This window comes from Phalacrocorax carbo, unplaced genomic scaffold (genome assembly GCF_963921805.1).
Source record: "Phalacrocorax carbo unplaced genomic scaffold, bPhaCar2.1 SCAFFOLD_409, whole genome shotgun sequence".
Taxonomy (NCBI): domain Eukaryota; kingdom Metazoa; phylum Chordata; class Aves; order Suliformes; family Phalacrocoracidae; genus Phalacrocorax; species Phalacrocorax carbo.
Genome location: NW_026990373.1, coordinates 1 through 18,751, shown reverse-complemented (window position 1 = coordinate 18,751; position 18,751 = coordinate 1). Strand labels below are relative to the sequence as shown.

Sequence of the window (18,751 nt, the reverse complement as noted above, 5' to 3'; positions counted from 1 at the left end):
GAGGAGGATGGAGAAGGAGGAGGAGGAGGATGGAGGAGGATGGAGAAGGAGGAGGAGGAGGATGGAGAAGGAGGAGGAGGATGGAGAAGGAGGAGGAGGATGGAGAAGGAGGAGGAGGAGGAGGATGGAGAAGGAGGAGGAGGAGGATGGAGAAGGAGGAGGAGGATGGAGAAGGAGGAGGAGGATGGAGAAGGAGGAGGAGGAGGAGGATGGAGAAGGAGGAGGAGGAGGATGGAGAAGGAGGAGGAGGATGGAGAAGGAGGAGGAGGAGGAGGATGGAGAAGGAGGAGGAGGAGGATGGAGAAGGAGGAGGAGGAGGATGGAGGAGGAGGAGGAGGATGGAGGAGGAGGAGGAGGAGGATGGAGAAGGAGGAGGAGGAGGATGGAGAAGGAGGAGGAGGAGGATGGAGGAGGAGGAGGAGGATGGAGGAGGAGGAGGAGGAGGATGGAGAAGGAGGAGGAGGAGGAGGATGGAGAAGGAGGAGGAGGAGGAGGCGGAGGAAGGGCAGCCCCTACCTGGGATCTTGAGGTTGAGGTCGCAGGTGCTGCCGATGGTGGCGATGGAGGGCGCCTGCCGCCGCCGCGTGATGCTCTCCTTCATCCGCCCCTCGCCCGTCACCTTCACCGTGAAGGGGCTCCCTGGGGGGGACGGGCGCGTCAGGGACCCGCCGGCCGCGGGGGGGGGGTCCCGGGGGCGCCCCCCACCCCCGCCCCGCCCCCCACCTGGGACGTGTTTGTCGGCAAACTTGATGTTGATGATGTAGTTGCCGGGCTCGGTGGGGCAGTAGGTGACCTTGCAGGTGCCGTCCTCCACGTCCTCGCAGTTGATGTCCACCTTGCTGGGACCCTCGATGGACAGGCCCAGCCCGCCGTAGCCTGGGCACCCACCGGCACGCGCTCAGGGGGTCCCGCCGCCGCCCCCGCCGGGCGCCTTCGGGTGGCCTCGGCCACGGCACCGCCGCGGCCACCCACCGCCCCCCGCCGCAGCGGCCAGCCCACCTTGGCCATGGCCACGGCCACCATCCCATCATGGCCACGGCCACCATCCCAGCCCAGTCACCACCACGGCCACCATCCCACCTTCCCATCATGGCCACGGCCACCATTGCAACGTGGCCACCATCCCACCCTTGTCATGGCCATGGCCACCATCCCATCCCAGCCATGGCCATGGCCTCCATCCTGTCATGGTCATGGCCACGGCCACCATCCCACCATGGCCACAGCCACCATCCCAGCCCAGCCACCACCATGGCCACCATCCCACCTTGGCCATGGCCACGGCCACCATCCCAGCCCAACCACCACCACGGCCACCATCCCACCTTGGCCATGGCCACGGCCACCATCCCAGCCCAGCCACCACCACGGCCACCAGCCCACCTTGGCCATGGCCACGGCCACCATCCCATCATGGCCACGGCCACCATCCCAGCCCAGCCACCACCACGGCCACCATCCCATCATGGCCATGGCCACCATTGCAACGTGGCCACCATCCCACCCTTGCCATGGCCATGGCCACGGCCACCATCCCATCCCAGCCATGGCCATGGCCTCTGTCCCATCATGGTCATGGCCACAGCCACCCTCCCAGCCCAGCCACCACCACGGCCACCATCCCACCCTTGCCATGGCCATGGCCACCATCCCACCATGGCCACGGCCACCATCCCACCATGGCCACGGCCACCCTCCCAGCCCAGCCACCACCATGGCCACCATCCCACCCTTGCCATGGCCATGGCCACCATCCCACCATGGCCACGGCCACCATCCCAGCCCAGCCACCACCACGGCCACCATCCCATCATGGCCACGGCCACCCTCCCAGCCCAGCCACCACCACGGCCACCATCCCACCCTTGCCATGGCCATGGCCACCATCCCACCATGGCCACGGCCACCCTCCCAGCCCAGCCACCACCACGGCCACCATCCCACCCTTGCCATGGCCACGGCCACCGTCCCACCATGGCCACAGCCACCCTCCCAGCCCAGCCACCACCACGGCCACCATCCCACCCTTGCCATGGCCATGGCCACCATCCCACCATGGCCACGGCCACCGTCCCACCATGGCCACGGCCACCCTCCCAGCCCAGCCACCACCACGGCCACCAGCGCAGCCCGGGCCGCGGCAGTGGCCGCCCCAGAGCGCCGCCCCACGCGGTCTCACCGGCGCTGCGCGTGTCCACGATGAACTCGGAGACCTCGAAGGTGTGTCCCTCCACCAGCCCCTTGCCCCACACCTTCACCCGGCTGGCGTCGCCGATCTCCGACTGCCCCACCAGGATCTTGAAGGGGCTGTTGGTGACGTGCTGCCCGCTCTTCTTCACGCTCACCACGTGCTCGCCCACCTCCTTGGGCGTGAACGAGATGCCTGGGGGGACACGGCGTCAGCCCCCTCCACCCCATGGCCACCTCCAGCCCGTGGCCACCTCCAGCCCATGGCCGCCTCCTCCGTCCCATGGCCACCACCTCCAGCCCATGGCCACCTCCACCCCATGGCCACCTCCTCAGCCATGGCCACCTCCAGCCCATGGCCACCTCCAGCCCATGGCCACCTCCTCAGCCATGGCCACCTCCACCACCCCATGGCCACCTCCTCAGCCATGGCCACCTCCAGCCCATGGCCCCCTCCTCAGCCCATGGCCACCTCCAGCCCATGGCCACCTCCTCCACCCCATGGCCACCTCCTCCACCCCATGGCCACCTCCTCAGCCATGGCCACCTCCTCAGCCATGGCCACCTCCAGCCCATGGCCACCTCCTCAGCCCATGGCCACCTCCTCAGCCATGGCTACCTCCTCAGCCATGGCCACCTCCAGCCCATGGCCACCTCCTCAGCCATGGCCACCTCCATCCCATGGCCACCTCCATCCCATGGCCACCTCCTCTGTCCCATGGCCACCTCCACCACCCCATGGCCACCACCTCCATCCCATGGCCACCTCCACCACCCCATGGCCACCACCTCCACCACATGGCCACCTCCACCACCCCATGGCCACCTCCAGCCCATGGCCACCTCCTCAGCCATGGCCACCTCCAGCCCATGGCCACCTCCAGCCCATGGCCACCTCCACCACCCCATGGCCACCACCTCCATCCCATGGCCACCTCCACCACCCCATGGCCACCACCTCCACCCCATGGCCACCTCCACCACCCCATGGCCACCTCCAGCCCATGGCCACCTCCTCAGCCATGGCCACCTCCATCCCATGGCCACCTCCTCTGTCCCATGGCCACCACCTCCAGCCCATGGCCACCTCCTCCGTCCCATGGCCACCTCCACCACCCCATGGCCACCTCCTCTGTCCCATGGCCACCACCTCCAGCCCATGGCCACCTCCTCCGTCCCATGGCCACCTCCACCACCCCATGGCCACCTCCTCAGCCGTGGCCACCTCCATCCCATGGCCACCTCCTCCATCCCATGGCCACCTCCACCACCCCATGGCCACCACCTCCACCCCATGGCCACCTCCACCACCCCATGGCCACCACCTCCACCCCATGGCCACCTCCACAGCCGTGGCCACCTCCACCCCATGGCCACCCCGTCCAGCCCCTGCCCCACATCCCCAAGTCCCACACCGCCCTCCCTGCGGGGCCGCCGCCCCACACCCCAGCTCTCCAGCGCCCCGGCCCCGCCCCGGCCCCGCCCGGCCCCACCCCGCGCACCGATGTGGCGGTTGGGCAGGCGCTTGAGCAGGCAGGGCTCCTCGTTGCCCGAGGGCGCGCGGATGCTGGCCGTCAGCAGGCTCAGGTCCGTCTCCGTGATCTTCAGCGACACGTCCGTCGAGGTGCCCACGTTGAGCTGCGACGTCCGCATGGAGTCGTCCCCTACGGGGGCGGCGTCAGCCCGCGCCCGGCGGGGCGGGGCCCAAAGGGGGCGGAGCCGGAGCCGGACCCAGGAGCCCCCATGGCCATCCAGATGCCACCATGGCCACCCATGACCCCCCATGACCACCAGGAGCCCCCACGGCCACCCATGACCTCCCACGACCCCCAGGAGCCCCCATGGCCCTCCAGATGCCCCCATGGCCACCCATGACCCCCCATGACCCCCAGGAGCTCCCATGGCCATCCAGATGCCACCATGACCCTCCAGATGCCACCACAGCCACCCGTGACCCCCAGGAGCCACCATGACCCTCCAGATGCCACCACGGACACCCATGACCCCCCATGTCCCCATGACCCCCCATGACCCTCCAGATGCCACCACGGCCACCTGTGACCCCCCATGTCCCCATGACCCCCCATGACCCTCCAGATGCCACCACAGCCACCTGTGACCCCCCATGACCCCCAGGAGCCACCATGACCCTCCAGATACCACCACGGCCACCCATGACCCCCCATGACCCCCAGGAGCCACCATGGCCATCCAGATGCCACCATGGCCACCCATGACCCCCATGACCCCCAGGAGCTCCCATGGCCATCCAGATGCCACCATGACCCTCCAGATGCCACCATGGCCACCCATGACCCCCCATGACCCCCAGGAGCCACCATGACCCTCCAGATGCCACCATGGCCACCTGTGACCCCCCATGTCCCCATGACCCCCCATGACCCTCCAGATGCCACCACGGCCACCTGTGACCCCCCATGACCCCCAGGAGCCACCATGACCCTCCAGATGCCACCATGGCCACCCATGACCCCCCATGACCCCCAGGAGCTCCCATGACCCTCCAGATGCCCCCACGGCCACCCATGGCCCCCCATGGCCCCCAGGAGCCCCCACGACCCTCCAGATGCCACCATGGCCACCCATGACCCCCCATGACCCCCAGGAGCTCCCATGACCCTCCAGATGCCCCCACGGCCACCCATGGCCCCCAGGAGCCCCCATGGCCCTCCAGATGCCCCCACGGCCACCCATGACCCCCCATGACCCCCAGGAGCCACCATGACCCTCCAGATGCCACCACGGCCACCCATGACCCGCCATGACCCCCAGGAGCCACCATGACCCTCCAGATGCCACCACGGACACCCATGACCCCCCATGACCTCCAGGAGCCACCATGACCCTCCAGATGCCACCACAGCCACCCATGACCCCCAGGAGCCCCAGGAGCCCCCACGACCCTCCAGATGCCACCATGGCCACCCATGACCCCCCATGACCCCCAGGAGCTCCCATGACCCTCCAGATGCCCCCACGGCCACCCATGGCCCCCAGGAGCCACCATGACCCTCCAGATGCCCCCACGGCCACCCATGACCCCCCATGACCCCCAGGAGCCACCATGACCCTCCAGATGCCCCCACGGCCACCCATGACCCCCCATGGCCCCCAGGAGCCCCCACGACCCTCCAGATGCCACCATGGCCACCCATGACCCCCCATGACCTCCAGGAGCCATCATGACCCTCCAGATGCCACCACGGCCACCCATGACCCGCCATGACCCCCAGGAGCCACCATGACCCTCCAGATGCCCCCACGTCCACCCATGACCCCCCATGACCTCCAGGAGCCCCCACGACCCTCCAGATGCCCCCACGACCACCCATGACCCGCCATGACCACCAGATGCCCCCACGACCCTCCAGATGCCCCCATGACCACCCATGACCACCCATGACCCCCCATGACCCCCAGGAGCCCCCACGACCCTCCAGATGCCCCCACGACCCTCCAGATGCCCCCAGGGCCCCCAGGAGCCGCCGGGGGCAGCGAGGCCCCCCCAGGAGCCCCGTGGGGTCCCCCCTCACCGGTGACCTTGGCGGTGAAGGGGCTGCCGGGGACGTGCTCGTCGTCGAAGCGCACGATGACGCTGTAGTCGCCGGGCGCGGTGGGCAGGTAGGAGACGGCGCACGTCCCGTCCTGGTTGTCCTGGCACGTGATCTCCGCCTTGGAGGGACCCTCCACCGCCAGCGACAGCCCGCCTGGGGGGGTGGGGGGTGTCAGGGGCCGCCCGGCGGCGTGGGGGGGGTCTCCCGCCCCCCGCCGCCCCCCGCCGCACCCTCGCCGGCGCCCTTGGTGACGATGGTGAAGGCGCAGGGCTTGTTGACGACGCCGTGGCTCAGCCCCGGGCCGAAGGCGCTGACGTGCCGGGCGTCCTCCGCGTCCACGTAGAACTGCAGGGGGCTCCCTGGGGGGCGGGGGGGGTTGGGACCCCCACCCCCACCCCGACACGGGGCTGCCCGCACTGCGGCGGGGCGCCCGGTGCCCCCAGTGCCCCCCCAGTGCCCTCCCGGTGCCCCCCCCAGTGACCCCCCGGTGCCCCCCCCAGTGACCCCAGTGCCCTCCCGGTGCCCCCCCAGTGACCCCAGTGCCTCCCAGTGCCACCCCGGTGCCCCCCCAGTGCCCTCGCAGTGCCCCCCAGTGCCCCCAGTGCCTCCCAGTGCCCTCCCAGTGCCTCCAGTGCCCCCCCGGTACCCTCCCAGTGCCCCCCAGTGCCCCTAGTGCCTGCCAGTGCCCCCCAGTGCCCCCCCAGTGCCCCCCTAGCGCCCCCCAGTGCCCCCCAGTGCCCCCCAGTGCCCCCCTAGCGCCCCCCAGTGCCCCTCCAGTGCCCCCCAGTGCCCCTAGTGCCTGCCAGTGCCCCCCCAGTGCCCCCCTAGCGCCCCCCAGTGCCCCCCAGTGCCCCCCTAGCGCCCCCCAGTGCCCCTCCAGTGCCCCCCAGTGCCCCTAGTGCCTGCCAGTGCCCCCCCAGTGCCCCCCAGTGCCCCCCAGTGCCCCCCTAGCGCCCCCTAGCGCCCCCCAGTGCCCCCCCAGTGCCCCCCTAGCGCCCCCCAGTGCCCCCCCAGCCCCCCCCCGCCCCCCGCCCCCCGCCCCCCGCCCCCCGCACCGGGGATGTGGTTCCCGTCGTAGCGAATGTCCATCTCGTGCAGCCCCTTCTCGGCGGGGCCGAACCGCACCGTCACCGTCCCGTCCTTGTTGTCGGCGATGTCGGGCCGCGCCGTCTGTCCCGAGGGCGTCCGCACCTCCCCTGCGGGGGGGGTCAGCCCGCCGCCCCCGCCCCGCCCCGCCCCGCGCCCCCCGCGCCCCCCGCGCCCCCCCCGCGCCCCCCGAGCCCCCCCGCCGCCCCCGCCCCGCCCCCGCCCCCCGCGCCCCCCCCCGCGCCCCCCGCGCCCCCCCGCCGCCCCCGCCCCGCCCCCGCCCCCCCGAGCCCCCCGCGCCCCCCCCGCGCCCCCCCCGAGCCCCCCGCGCCCCCCGCGCCCCCCGCGCCCCCCGCCGCCCCCGCCCCGCCCCCGCCCCCCCGAGCCCCCCGCGACCCCCCGCGCCCCCCGCGCCCCCCCCGCGACCCCCCGCGCCCCCCCGAGCCCCCCGAGCCCCCCGAGCCCCCCCGAGCCCCCCGCCCCCGCCCCGCGACCCCTCCGCGCCCCCCCGAGCCCCCCCCGAGCCCCCCGAGCCCCCCCGAGTCCCCCCGCGACCCCCCCGAGTCCCCCCGAGCCCCCCCCGAGCCCCCCCCCGCGCCCCCCCAGAACCATCCCCCCACACCTCCATAACCAGCCCCCCACCCCGAGCCAGCCCCCCAGAACCAGCCCCCCCGAGCCAGCCCCCCACATCCCCAGAACCAGCCCCCCCGAGCCAGCCCCCCCGAGCCAGCCCCCCAGAACCAGCCACCCCCACCCCCAGAACCAGCCCCCCAGAACCAGCCCCCACGAGCCAGCCCCCACGAGCCAGCCCCCCCGAGCCAGCCCCCCAGAACCAGCCCCCCCCCCCCGAACCAGCCCCCCCCCAGCCAGCCCCCCGCGCCCCCCATACCGGTGATCTCGCCCTTCTGCACGGTGAAGGGGATGACGAGGCTGAAGGGCCGGAGGGTCTCAGCGCTGGCCGGGGGCTCCTCGGTGGCCTGACGCCGTGGGGCAGGGCGGGGGTCAGCGCCCCATGGCGGGCGCCAGCCCCACGGTGCCCACCCTCACCCCAGCTCTGCCCCACGGTGCCCACCCTGACCCCCGACCCCACGGCACCCACCCTGACCCCCAGCTGTGCCCCATGGTGCCCACCCTGACCCCTAACCCCATGGCACCCACCCTGACCCCCAACTGTGCCCCATGGTGCCTACCCTGACCACAGCTCTGCCCCATGGTGCCCACCCTGACCCCCGACCCCATGGCACCCACCCTGACCCCCAACTGTGCCCCATGGTGCCTACCCTGACCCCAGCTCTGCCCCACGGTGCCCACCCTGACCCCCAACCCCATGTCACCCACCCTGACCCCCAACTGTGCCCCATGGTGCCCACCCTGACCCCCAACCCCATGGCACCCACCCTGACCCCCAACTGTGCCCCATGGTGCCTACCCTGACCCCAGCTCTGCCCTGTGGTGCCCACCCTGACCCCCAACCCCACGGCACCCACCCTGACCCCCAACTGTGCCCCATGGTGCCTACCCCAACCCCACGGTGCCTACCCTGACCCCAGCTCTGCCCCACGGTGCCCACCCTGGCCCCCAACCCCATGGCACCCACCCTGACCCCCAACTGTGCCCCATGGTGCCTACCCTGACCCCAGCTCTGCCCCACGGTGCCCACCCTGACCCCCAACCCCACGGCACCCACCCTGACCCCCAACTGTGCCCCATGGTGCCCACCCTGACCCCCAACCCCATGGCACCCACCCTGACCCCCAACTGTGCCCCATGGTGCCTACCCTGACCCCAGCTCTGCCCCGTGGTGCCCACCCTGACCCCCAACCCCACGGCACCCACCCTGACCCCCAACTGTGCCCCATGGTGCCTACCCTGACCCCAGCTCTGCCCCGTGGTGCCCACCCTGACCCCCAACCCCACGGCACCCACCCTGACCCCCAACTGTGCCCCATGGTGCCTACCCCAACCCCACGGTGCCTACCCTGACCCCAGCTCTGCCCCACGGTGCCCACCCTGACCCCCAACCCCATGGCACCCACCCTGACCCCCAACTGTGCCCCATGGTGCTCACCCTGACCCCCAACCCCATGGCACCCACCCTGACCCCCAACTGTGCCCCATGGTGCCTACCCTGACCCCAGCTCTGCCCCACGGTGCCCACCCTGACCCCCAACCCCATGTCACCCACCCTGACCCCCAACTGTGCCCCATGGTGCCCACCCTGACCCCCAACCCCATGGCACCCACCCTGACCCCCAACTGTGCCCCATGGTGCCTACCCTGACCCCAGCTCTGCCCCGTGGTGCCCACCCTGACCCCCAACCCCACGGCACCCACCCTGACCCCCAACTGTGCCCCATGGTGCTCACCCTGACCCCCAACCCCATGGCACCCACCCTGACCCCCAACTGTGCCCCATGGTGCCTACCCTGACCCCAGCTCTGCCCCGTGGTGCCCACCCTGACCCCCAACCCCATGGCACCCACCCTGACCCCCAACTGTGCCCCATGGTGCCTACCCTGACCACAGCTCTGCCCCATGGTGCCCACCCTGACCCCCGACCCCATGGCACCCACCCTGACCCCCAACTGTGCCCCGTGGTGCCCACCCTGACCCCCAACCCCATGGCACCCACCCTGACCCCCAACTGTGCCCCATGGTGCCTACCCCAACCCCACAGTGCCTACCCTGACCCCAGCTCTGCCCCACGGTGCCCGCCCCCACCCCAGCCCCAGGGTACCCAGCACAACCTCCCGTCCCCGCGCCGCCCCCCACCCCCGCCCCCCCCGGCCCCCCCCCGCCCCCCTGGCCCCCCGCTCCCCACCAGGACGTGGAAGGGGCTGTTGGGGACGTGCTCGCCCCCGAAGCGGATGGTGATGACGTATTTGCCGGGCTCGGGCGCCGTGTAGTAGATGTCGAAGGTGCCGTCGTGGTTCTCCACCACGTCGACGTCGAGCTCGGCGCCGTCGGGGGTCGACACCTTGCAGGTGACCTTGCCCTTCCCCGCCGCCTTCGCGTCCACCGTGATCACCGTCTCCTCCCCGATCTGGATGGTGGGGCCCAGGCAGGCGCCTGTGGGGCGGCGAGGGGGGGGGGGGGCGGGGAGGGGGGGTGTCATGGCGACCCCATCCCCACAAAAGCGCCCCCCACCACCCCACGCCCCCACCCCGGCACCGCTTACCCAGTCCGTGGCCCCCGATGGACACTGCGAAGAGAGCGGGGGAGAGGCTCGTGAGAATTAAGGGGAGGGGGGCGTTGGGGGGGGTCTGGGGGGGGGTCCATGGGGGGCTCTGGGGGCTTCCCAGGGGGGCTCTGGGTGGTGTGGGGGACTCCGGGGGGGGGTCCAGAAGGGCTCTGGGGATGTCCAGGAGGGACCCATAGGGCTCTGGGGGGGCTCCGGGCAGACCCCAGGGGGCCCAGGGGGGCTCTGGCGGGGTCCAGGAGGGCCCCATGGGGGTCTGGGGGGCTCCGGGAAGACCCTGGGGGGTCCAGGGGCACAAGGGGATGCCGTGGGGTGGCAGCAGCGCCGTGGGGCAGCAGGGGATGCCGTGGGGCAGCAAGGGGACACCATGGGGCAGCGAGGGGACGCCGAGGGGCAGCGAGAGGACACTGTGGGGCAGCGAGGGGACACCGTGGGGCAGCGAGGGGACACTGAGGGGCAGCGAGAGGACACTGTGGGGCAGCGAGGGGACACTGTGGGGCAGTGAGGGGACGCCGAGGGGCAGCGAGAAGACACTGTGGGGCAGCAAGGGGACACCGTGGGGCAGTGAGGGGACGCCGTGGGGCAGCGAGGGGATGCTGTGGGGCAGTGGGGGGACGCCGTGGGGCGGCAGCAGCGCCGTGGGGCAGCAAGGGGACACCGAGGCGCAGCGAGGGGACGCCGTGGGGCAGCAAGGGGACGCCGAGGCACAGCAGGGGGACGCTGTGGGGCAGTGGGGGGACGCCGTGGGGCAGCGAGGGGATGCTGTGGGGCAGCGGGGGGATGCCGTGGGGCGGCAACAGCGCCGTGGGGCAGCAAGGGGATGCCGAGGCGCAGCGAGGGGATGCCGTGGGGCAGCAGGGGGATGCCGTGGGGCGGCAGCAGCACCGTGGGGCAGCAAGGGGACGCCAAGGCGCAGCGGGGGGACGCCGCGGGGCAGCGCGGGGACGCCAAGGCGCAGCAGGTGGATGCCGTGGGGCAGCGAGGGGACGCCGCGGGGCAGCGCGGGGACGCCGCGGGGCGGCGGCGGCGCCGTGGGGCAGGACCCACCCGTGACGAGGCACTTGCTGGCGTCGCCGGCGGGCACGGCGTGGATGCGGAAGGGCGAGCAGGGGATCTCGTCGCCGCCGTAGCGCACGGTGATGGTGTAGCGCCCCGGCAGGTCGGGCACGTACGAGACCGTGTAGGTGCCGTCGCCGTTGTCCCGGATCGACGCCTTCTTCGGCTGCCCCTCGGGGTCCTGCGGGCACCGGGGGGGCCCAGCGCCCCACGGCAGGGGGTCAGGGTGCCGGCGGGGGGCCCAGCGCCCCACGGCACAGGTGCCAGGGTGTTGTATGGGTCCCAGCCCCCAATGGCACAGTTCCCAGCACACCCTATGGGTCCCAGCCCCCAATGGCACAGTTCCCAGCGCACCCTATGGGTCCCAGCCCCCCAGCACCCGGGTCCCAGCGCACCCTATGGGTCCCAGCCCCCAACGGCACAGTTCCCATCACACCCTATGGGTCCCAGCCCCCAACGGCACAGTTCCCATCACACCCTATGGGTCCCAGCCCCCCAGCACCCGGATCCCAGTGCACCCTATGGCTCCCAGCCCCCAACAGCAGAGTTCCCATCACACCCTATGGGTCCCAGCCCCCAATGGCACAGTTCCCAGCGCACCCTATGGGTCCCAGCCCCCAATGGCACAGTTCCCATCACACCCTATGGGTCCCAGCCCCCAACGGCACAGTTCCCATCACACCCTATGGGTCCCAGCCCCCAACGGCACAGTTCCCATCACACCCTATGGGTCCTAGCCCCCAACGGCACAGTTCCCATCACACCCTATGGGTCCCAGCCCCCCAGCACCCGGGTCCCAGCGCACCCTATGGGTCCCAGCCCCCAACAGCAGAGTTCCCAGCGCACCCTATGGGTCCCAGCCCCCAACGGCACAGTTCCCATCACACCCTATGGGTCCCAGCCCCCAACGGCACAGTTCCCATCACACCCTATGGGTCCCAGCCCCCAACAGCACAGTTCCCAGCGCACCCTATGGGTCCCAGCCCCCAACGGCACAGTTCCCATCACACCCTATGGGTCCCAGCCCCCAATGGCAAAGTTCCCAGCGCACCCTATGGGTCCCAGCCCCCAATGGCACAGTTCCCAGCGCACCCTACGGGTCCCAGCCCCCAACGGCACAGCTCCCAGCGCACCCTACGGGTGCCAGCCCCCCACCGCCCGGATCCCAGCGCACCCTATGGGTCCCAGCCCCCCAGCACCCGGGTCCCATCGCACCCTACGGGTGCCAGCCCCCCAGCGCCCGGGTGCCGGGGCGCGCTGTGGGTCGCCGCCCCCCGGCGCTCACCAGGATCTGGACGGTGAGCAGCCCCTCGCCGGCGTCGCGGGCGTCGATGGTGAACTCCACGGGCAGGCTGGCGGGGATGCCGGCGGCGCTCAGCCCCGGCCCGCTGGCGCGCACCTTGCTGGCGTCGTGCCCCGGCACCGCCGTGATCTTGAAGGGGCTGCGGAGGGTGGGTCAGGGGGGCGCCGGGCGACACCGCCCCCCACACCCACCCCCCGGCCCCCCCGCGGGCCCCACCTGCGCGGCACCTCCTGCCCGGCGAAGGTGACGGCGGCCGCGTAGGGCCCGGCCGCGCCCGGCGTGTAGGTGACCTTGTGGGTGCCGTCGCCGTTGTCGCGGACCTCGACCGGCTCCGCCAGGCCTGCGGGCGGCGGCCGTCAGTGGGGCAGGGCATCCCATGGGGCAGGGCACCCCATGGGGCAGGGCGGCCGTCAGTGAGGCAGGGCGGCCGTCAGTGGGGCAGGGCACCCCATGGAGCAGGGCGGCCGTCAGTGAGGCAGGGCGGCCGTCAGTGGGGCAGGGCACCCCATGGGGCAGGGCGGCCACCAGTGGGGCAGGGCATCCCATGGGGCAGGGTGGCCACCAGTGGGGCAGGGCACCCCATGGGGCAGGGCGGCCGTCAGTGGGGCAGGGCATCCCATGGAGCAGGGCATCCCATGGCGCAGGGCAGCCGTCAGTGGGGCAGGGCACCCCATGGGGCAGGGCGGCCATCAGCGGGGCAGGGCAGCCGTCAGTGGGGCAGGGCACCCCATGGGGCAGGGCATCCCATGGGGCAGGGCGGCCGTCAGTGGGGCAGGGCGGCCATCAGTGAGGCAGGGCGGCCATCAGTGGGGCAGGGCATCCCATGGGGCAGGGCGGCCGTCAGTCAGCCAGGGCACCCCATGGGGCAGGGCATCCCATGGGGCAGGGTGGCCATCACTGGGGCAGGGCGGCCGTCAGTGGGGCAGGGCATCCCATGGGGCAGGGCGGCCGTCAGTGCGGCAGGGCGGCCGTCAGTGGGGCAGGGCATCCCATGGGGCAGGGCGGCCGTGGGGCAGGGTGGCCATCAGTGGGGCAGGGCGGCCGTCAGTGGGGCAGGGCATCCCATGGGGCAGGGCGGCCATGGGGCAGGGTGGCCATCAGTGGGGCAGGGTAGCCATCAGTGGGGCAGGGCATCCCACGGGGCAGGGTGATGAATGGGGCAAGACATCCCTGGGCAGGGCACTCTCTGGGGCAGGACACCCTGTGGAATATGGGCTCTATGGGGCAGAAGACCCTATGGAATATGGGATCTGTGAGGCAGGAGACCCTATGGAACTTAGGATCTAGGGGGCAGGATTATGGGGCAGGACTATGGGGCAGGATACCCTATGGAGCAAGGGCTCTATGGGGCAGGGCTCTATGGGGCAGGAAACCCTACGGAGCATGGGCTCTATGGAACAGGACACCCTGTGGAGCAAGGGCTGTATGGGGCAGGACTCTCTATGGGGCAGGACTATGGGGCAGGAAACCCTACGGAGCATGGGCTCTATGGAACAGGACACCCTGTGGAGCAAGGGCTGTATGGGGCAGGACTCTCTATGGGGCAGGACTATGGGGCAGGAAACCCTACGGAGCATGGGCTCTATGGAACAGGACACCCTACGGAGCAAAGGCTCTATGGGGCAGGGCTCTATGGGGCAGGAGGTCCTGGGACAAGGCAACCCTGTGGGTTGGAGCACCCCATAGCGGAGGCCCCCGGCAGCCCCCCGCGCCCCCCACGTACCCGAGGGTCCCAGCAGCGTGACCTCGAGGGGCGCCCGCCCCGCGGCGCTGCAGTCCACGGTGAAGGTCTGGGGCAGGTGGGCCCTGACGGTGGGGCCCAGCCCCGGCCCCGAGCACTTCACCTTCCCGGGGTCCACCACGTCCTTCACCGGCACCCGGAAGGGGCTCCCTGCGGCACCGGCGGGGTCAGGGGGCGGGGTCAGCGCGGGGGCGGGGTCAGCGCGGGGGCGGGGTCAACATGGCCATGGGTCAACGTGGCCATGGGTCAACGTGGCCATGGGTCAACATGGCCATGGATCAACATGGCCATGGGTCAACGTGGCCATGGAGTCAACATGGCCATGGGGTCAACATGGCCATGGATCAACATGGCCATGGGTCAACGTGGCCATGGGTCAACGTGGCCATGGGGTCAACGTGGCCATGGATCAACGTGGCCATGGGTCAACGTGTCAATGGGGTCAACGTGGCCATGGGTTAACGTGGCCATGGGTCAACGTCGCCATGGATCAACGTGGCCATGGAGTCAAAGTGGCCATGGGGTCAACGTGGCCATGGGTCAATGTTGCCATGGGTCAACGTGGCCATGGGTCAACGTGGCCATGGATCAACATGGCCATGGGTCAACGTTGCCATGGGTCACCGTCGCCATGGGTCAACGTGGCCATGGAGTCAACGTGGCCATGGGGTCAACATGGCCATGGGTCAACGTGGCCAGGGGTCAACGTGGCCATGGGGTCAACGTGGCCATGGGTTAACGTGGCCATGGGTCAACGTCGCCATGGGTCAACGTGGCCATGGAGTCAACGTGGCCATGGGGTCAACATGGCCATGGGTCAACGTGGCCATGGGTCAACGTGGCCATGGGGTCAACATGGCCAAGGGTCAACATGGCCATGGGTCAATGTGGCCATGGGTCAACGTGGCCATGGGTCAATGTTGCCATGGGGTCAACATGGGTGTGGGGTCAACCTGGCCATGGGGCCACCAAGACCGTGGCCATGGGACCACCACAACCCAGGGGGGGGGGGGGTCACCATGGCATTGGCCGTGAGGTGTACACAAACACCCCCACCCCCACCCCACGTCACCCAGGAACCCCACCCCTGACCCCCGGGCCCCCCCCTCCCCCCCCGTCCCCCGCCCGCGCCCCCCGGCCCCCCTCCCCACGCACCAGGGATGGGGTGGCCACCGAAGGTGATGTTGACGTCGTAGTCGCCGGGCGTGAAGGGGATGTACTCCACCGAGCAGCTCCCGTCCTTGTTGTCCTTGCACGACATCTTGGCCTCGGAGGGGCCCTCGATGGCCAGCCCCAGCCCCCCGGTGCCCGCGCCCCTGCCCACAGGCCGCCCCTGAGCCACGCTGCGGTGGGGGGGGGGCGTCTGCTGGGGGAGGGGCGGGGGCGGCCCCAACGGGGCCACGCTGGGGGCACGGGATGGAGGTGGCACCTCCGTGGTGTGGGGTGGGGTGGTGGCGGGGATGGAGGTGGCCCCTCCGTGGTGTGGGGTGGGGTGGTGGCGGGGACGGGGGTGGCCCCTCCGTGGGAGGGGAGGGAGGGGGTGGCGGGGACGGGGGCGGCGGCGGGGGGTCGGGGCGGGGGTCCCGGGCCCACCTGGTCTCCACGGTGAAGCGGTTGGCCTTGCCGACGAGGCCGCCCTCCAGGCCGGGGCCGTGCGCCCGCACGCGCCCGGGGTCGCAGCCCTCGCTCACCGCCACGCGGAAGGGGCTATTGGGGACCCCCACCTCGTCGTAGGTCACCTCCACGTGGTGCACGCCTGGGGACGCGCCGTCAGCGCCCGCCGTGGGGCCGGGGGGCCGCCACGGGGCGCGGGGGGGGGTCCGGCGTGGAGCTCTAGGGGGGATCTCGAGGGGTTTGGGGGGGTCTCGAGGGGTTTGGGGGTCCCTTAGTGGGGATTTGGGGGGGTCTCAAGAGGTTTGGGGGTCCCTCATGGAGCTCTGGGGGGGGCTCGAGGGGTTTGGGGTGGGGTCTCTAGGGCTTTGGGGTCCCTTAGTGGAACTTTGGGGGCACCTCAAGGGGTTTCGGGGTCCCTCATGGAGCTCTGGGGGGGTCTCGAGGGGTTAGGGGGCCCCTTAGTGGGGCTTTGGGCAGGTCTCAAGGGGTTTGGGGGGGTCTCGAGGGGTTTGGGGGTCCCTCAGTGGAGCTTTGGGGGGGTCTCGAGGGGTTTGGGGGTCCCTCAGTGGAGCTTTGGGGGGGTCTCGAGGGGTTTGGGGGTCCCTCATGGACCTTTGGGGGGGGGATCTCAGGGGTTTGGGGGTCCCCTAGTGGAGCTTTGTGGGGTCTTAGGGGGCTTGAGGGTCCCTGGTTGGGGTTTGGGGGGGTCTCAGGGGGTTTGGGGGGTCTCGGGGGGGGGTTGGGAGTCCCTGACACGGGGAACCGGGGGGGGGTCCCTGGTTATGGGGGTCTGGGGGTGCCTTGCTGGGGTTTTGGGTAGGTCTCAGGGGGTTGGGGATCTCGGGGGGGGTTTGGGGGTCCCTGACTGGGGGAACCGGTGGGGGTCCCTGGTTATGGGGGTCTGGGGGTGCCTTGCTGGGGTTTGGGGAAGGTCTCAGGGGTTTGGCGGGTCTCGGGGGGTTTCGGGGGTCTCAGGGGGTTTGGGGGGGTCTCGGGGGGGGGTTGGGGGTCCCTGACTGGGGGAACCGGGGTGGGGTCCCTGGTTATGGGGGTCTGGGGGTGCCTTGCTGGGGTTTGGGGAAGGTCTCAGGGGTTTGGGGGGTCTCGGGGGGGGGTTGGGGGTCCCTGACTGGGGGAACTTGGGGGGGGGGGGGGGGGGGTCCCTGGTTATGGGGGTCTGGGGGTGCCTTGCTGGGGTTTGGGGAAGGTCTCAGGGGTTTGGCGGGTCTCGGGGGGTTTCGGGGGTCTCAGGGGGTTTGGGGGGTCTCGGGGGGGGCTTGGGGGGTCCCTGACTGGGGGAACTTGGGGGGGGGGGGGGTGTCCCTGGTTATGGGGGTCTGGGCAGGGCGGGGGGAGGGTCCCTGCCGCCAGGGTGCATCGGTGCGGCTGGGGGGGGGGGGGGCAGGTTTCTCCATCTTTGCGGCAGTTTTGGGGGGGTCCCCCCGGGCGGGGTGGGGGTGGGGGGCGCCAGCCCAGGCCGGGGGGTGCCGGGGAGCGCGGGGCGGGTCTGGGGGCGCCTCACCGTCCTCGTAGGGGGTGTACTCCACGCGGTAGGTGCCGTCGCCGCGGTCGGTGACGAAGGTGTCGGTGGTGGCGCCCGAGGGGTTCCGCACCCGCGCCTTGACGTGGGGACCCCCCGTCTTGGTGAGCGCCCGCGCGTCCACCGTGAAGTCGGTGCCCACCTCCCGCAGCACCCCTGGGTGGGGCACGGCACCCTCAGCGCCCGCCCGCGGGGGGGGCCGGCACCCCACCACCAGCACCCCCATCGTGGGGGGGGGGGGGGCTGGGGGGGCGCTGGGGAGGGGAGGGGGTGCCCCGAGGGGGGAGCGGGGCTGTGGGGAGGGGGTGCCTGTGGGGTTCCCATGGGGGTGCGGGGGTCCCTGCTGGGCTGCTGGGGTCCCCGTGGGGCTGTGGGGGTTCCCGTGGGGCTGGGGGGGTTCCCATGGGGCTGGGGTTCCCGTGGGGCACCCATGGGGCTGGGGTTCCTGTGGGGGTCCCCGTGGGGTTGTGGGGGTTCCCATGGGGCTGGGGTTCCCGTGGGGTACCCGTGGGGCTGTGGGGGTTCCCACAGGGCTGTGGGGGTTCCCATGGGGCTGGGGTTCCCACGGGGCACTCTGTGGGGCTGTGGGGGCACCCCGTGGGGCTATGGGGGTTCCCCTGGGGCCGCAGTTCCCCTGGGGCACCCCATGGGGCTGTGGGGGTTCCCACGGGGCCGGGGTTCCCACGGGGCACTCGTGGGGCAGTGGGGGTTCCCATGGGGCTGTGGGGGTTCCCACGGGGCCGGGGTTCCCACGGGGCACCTCGTGGGGCTGTGGGGGCACCCCGTGGGGCTGTGGGGGTTCCCATGGGGCTGTGGGGGTTCCCACGGGGCCGGGTTTCCCATGGGGCACCTGTGGGGCTGTGGGGGTTCCCGTGGGGCTGTGGGGGTTCCCATGGGGCTGGGGGGGTTCCCACGGGGCTGTGGGGGTTCCCATGGGGCTGGGTTTCCCACGGGACACTCGTGGGGCAGTGGGGGTTCCCACGGGGCTGTGGGGGTTCCCACGGGGCCGGGGTTCCCACGGGGCACCCTGTGGGGCTGGGGTTCCCACGGGGCTGTGGGGGTTCCTGTGGGGTTGTGGGGGTTCCCACAGGGCCGGGGTTCCCACGGGGCACTCGTGGGGCTGTGGGCGTTCCCACGGGGCTGGGGTTCCCATGGGGCACTCGTGGGGCTGTGGGGGTTCCCACGAGGCCGGGGTTCCCATGGGGCACTTGTGGGGCTGTGGGGGTTCCCACGGGGCTGTGGGGGTTCCCATGGGGCTGGGGGGGTTCCCGTGGGGCTGTGGGGGTTCCCATGGGGCTGGGGGGTTTCCCACGGGGCTGTGGGCGTTCCCATGGGGCTGGGGTTCCCACGGGGCTGTGGGGGCACCCTGTGGGGCTGGGGTTCCCACGGGGCTGTGGGGGTTCCTGTGGGGTTGTGGGGGTTCCCACGGGGCTGTGGGGGCACCCTGTGG

At 71.8% G+C, this 18,751-nt stretch overlaps 1 protein-coding gene across 1 annotated transcript; it reads right to left on the bottom strand.

The window, feature by feature from the left end:
- Positions 1–13: 13 nt before the first annotated feature.
- LOC135311061 (filamin-C-like) lies at positions 14–17,542 on the bottom strand (the record flags this gene model as incomplete). The annotated part of the gene is made up of 17 exons (XM_064440218.1): positions 17,284–17,542; positions 15,741–15,903; positions 15,303–15,463; positions 14,130–14,297; positions 12,623–12,746; positions 12,389–12,545; positions 11,095–11,284; positions 10,027–10,050; positions 9,670–9,917; positions 7,738–7,825; positions 6,818–6,958; positions 5,993–6,121; positions 5,742–5,915; positions 3,690–3,851; positions 2,180–2,383; positions 724–876; positions 14–639 (listed from the first exon to the last, which is right to left on the bottom strand). Coding segments are annotated over exons 1-17 (3,156 nt in total), but the record flags the coding sequence as incomplete, so codon positions are not given.
- Positions 17,543–18,751: the final 1,209 nt, after the last annotated feature.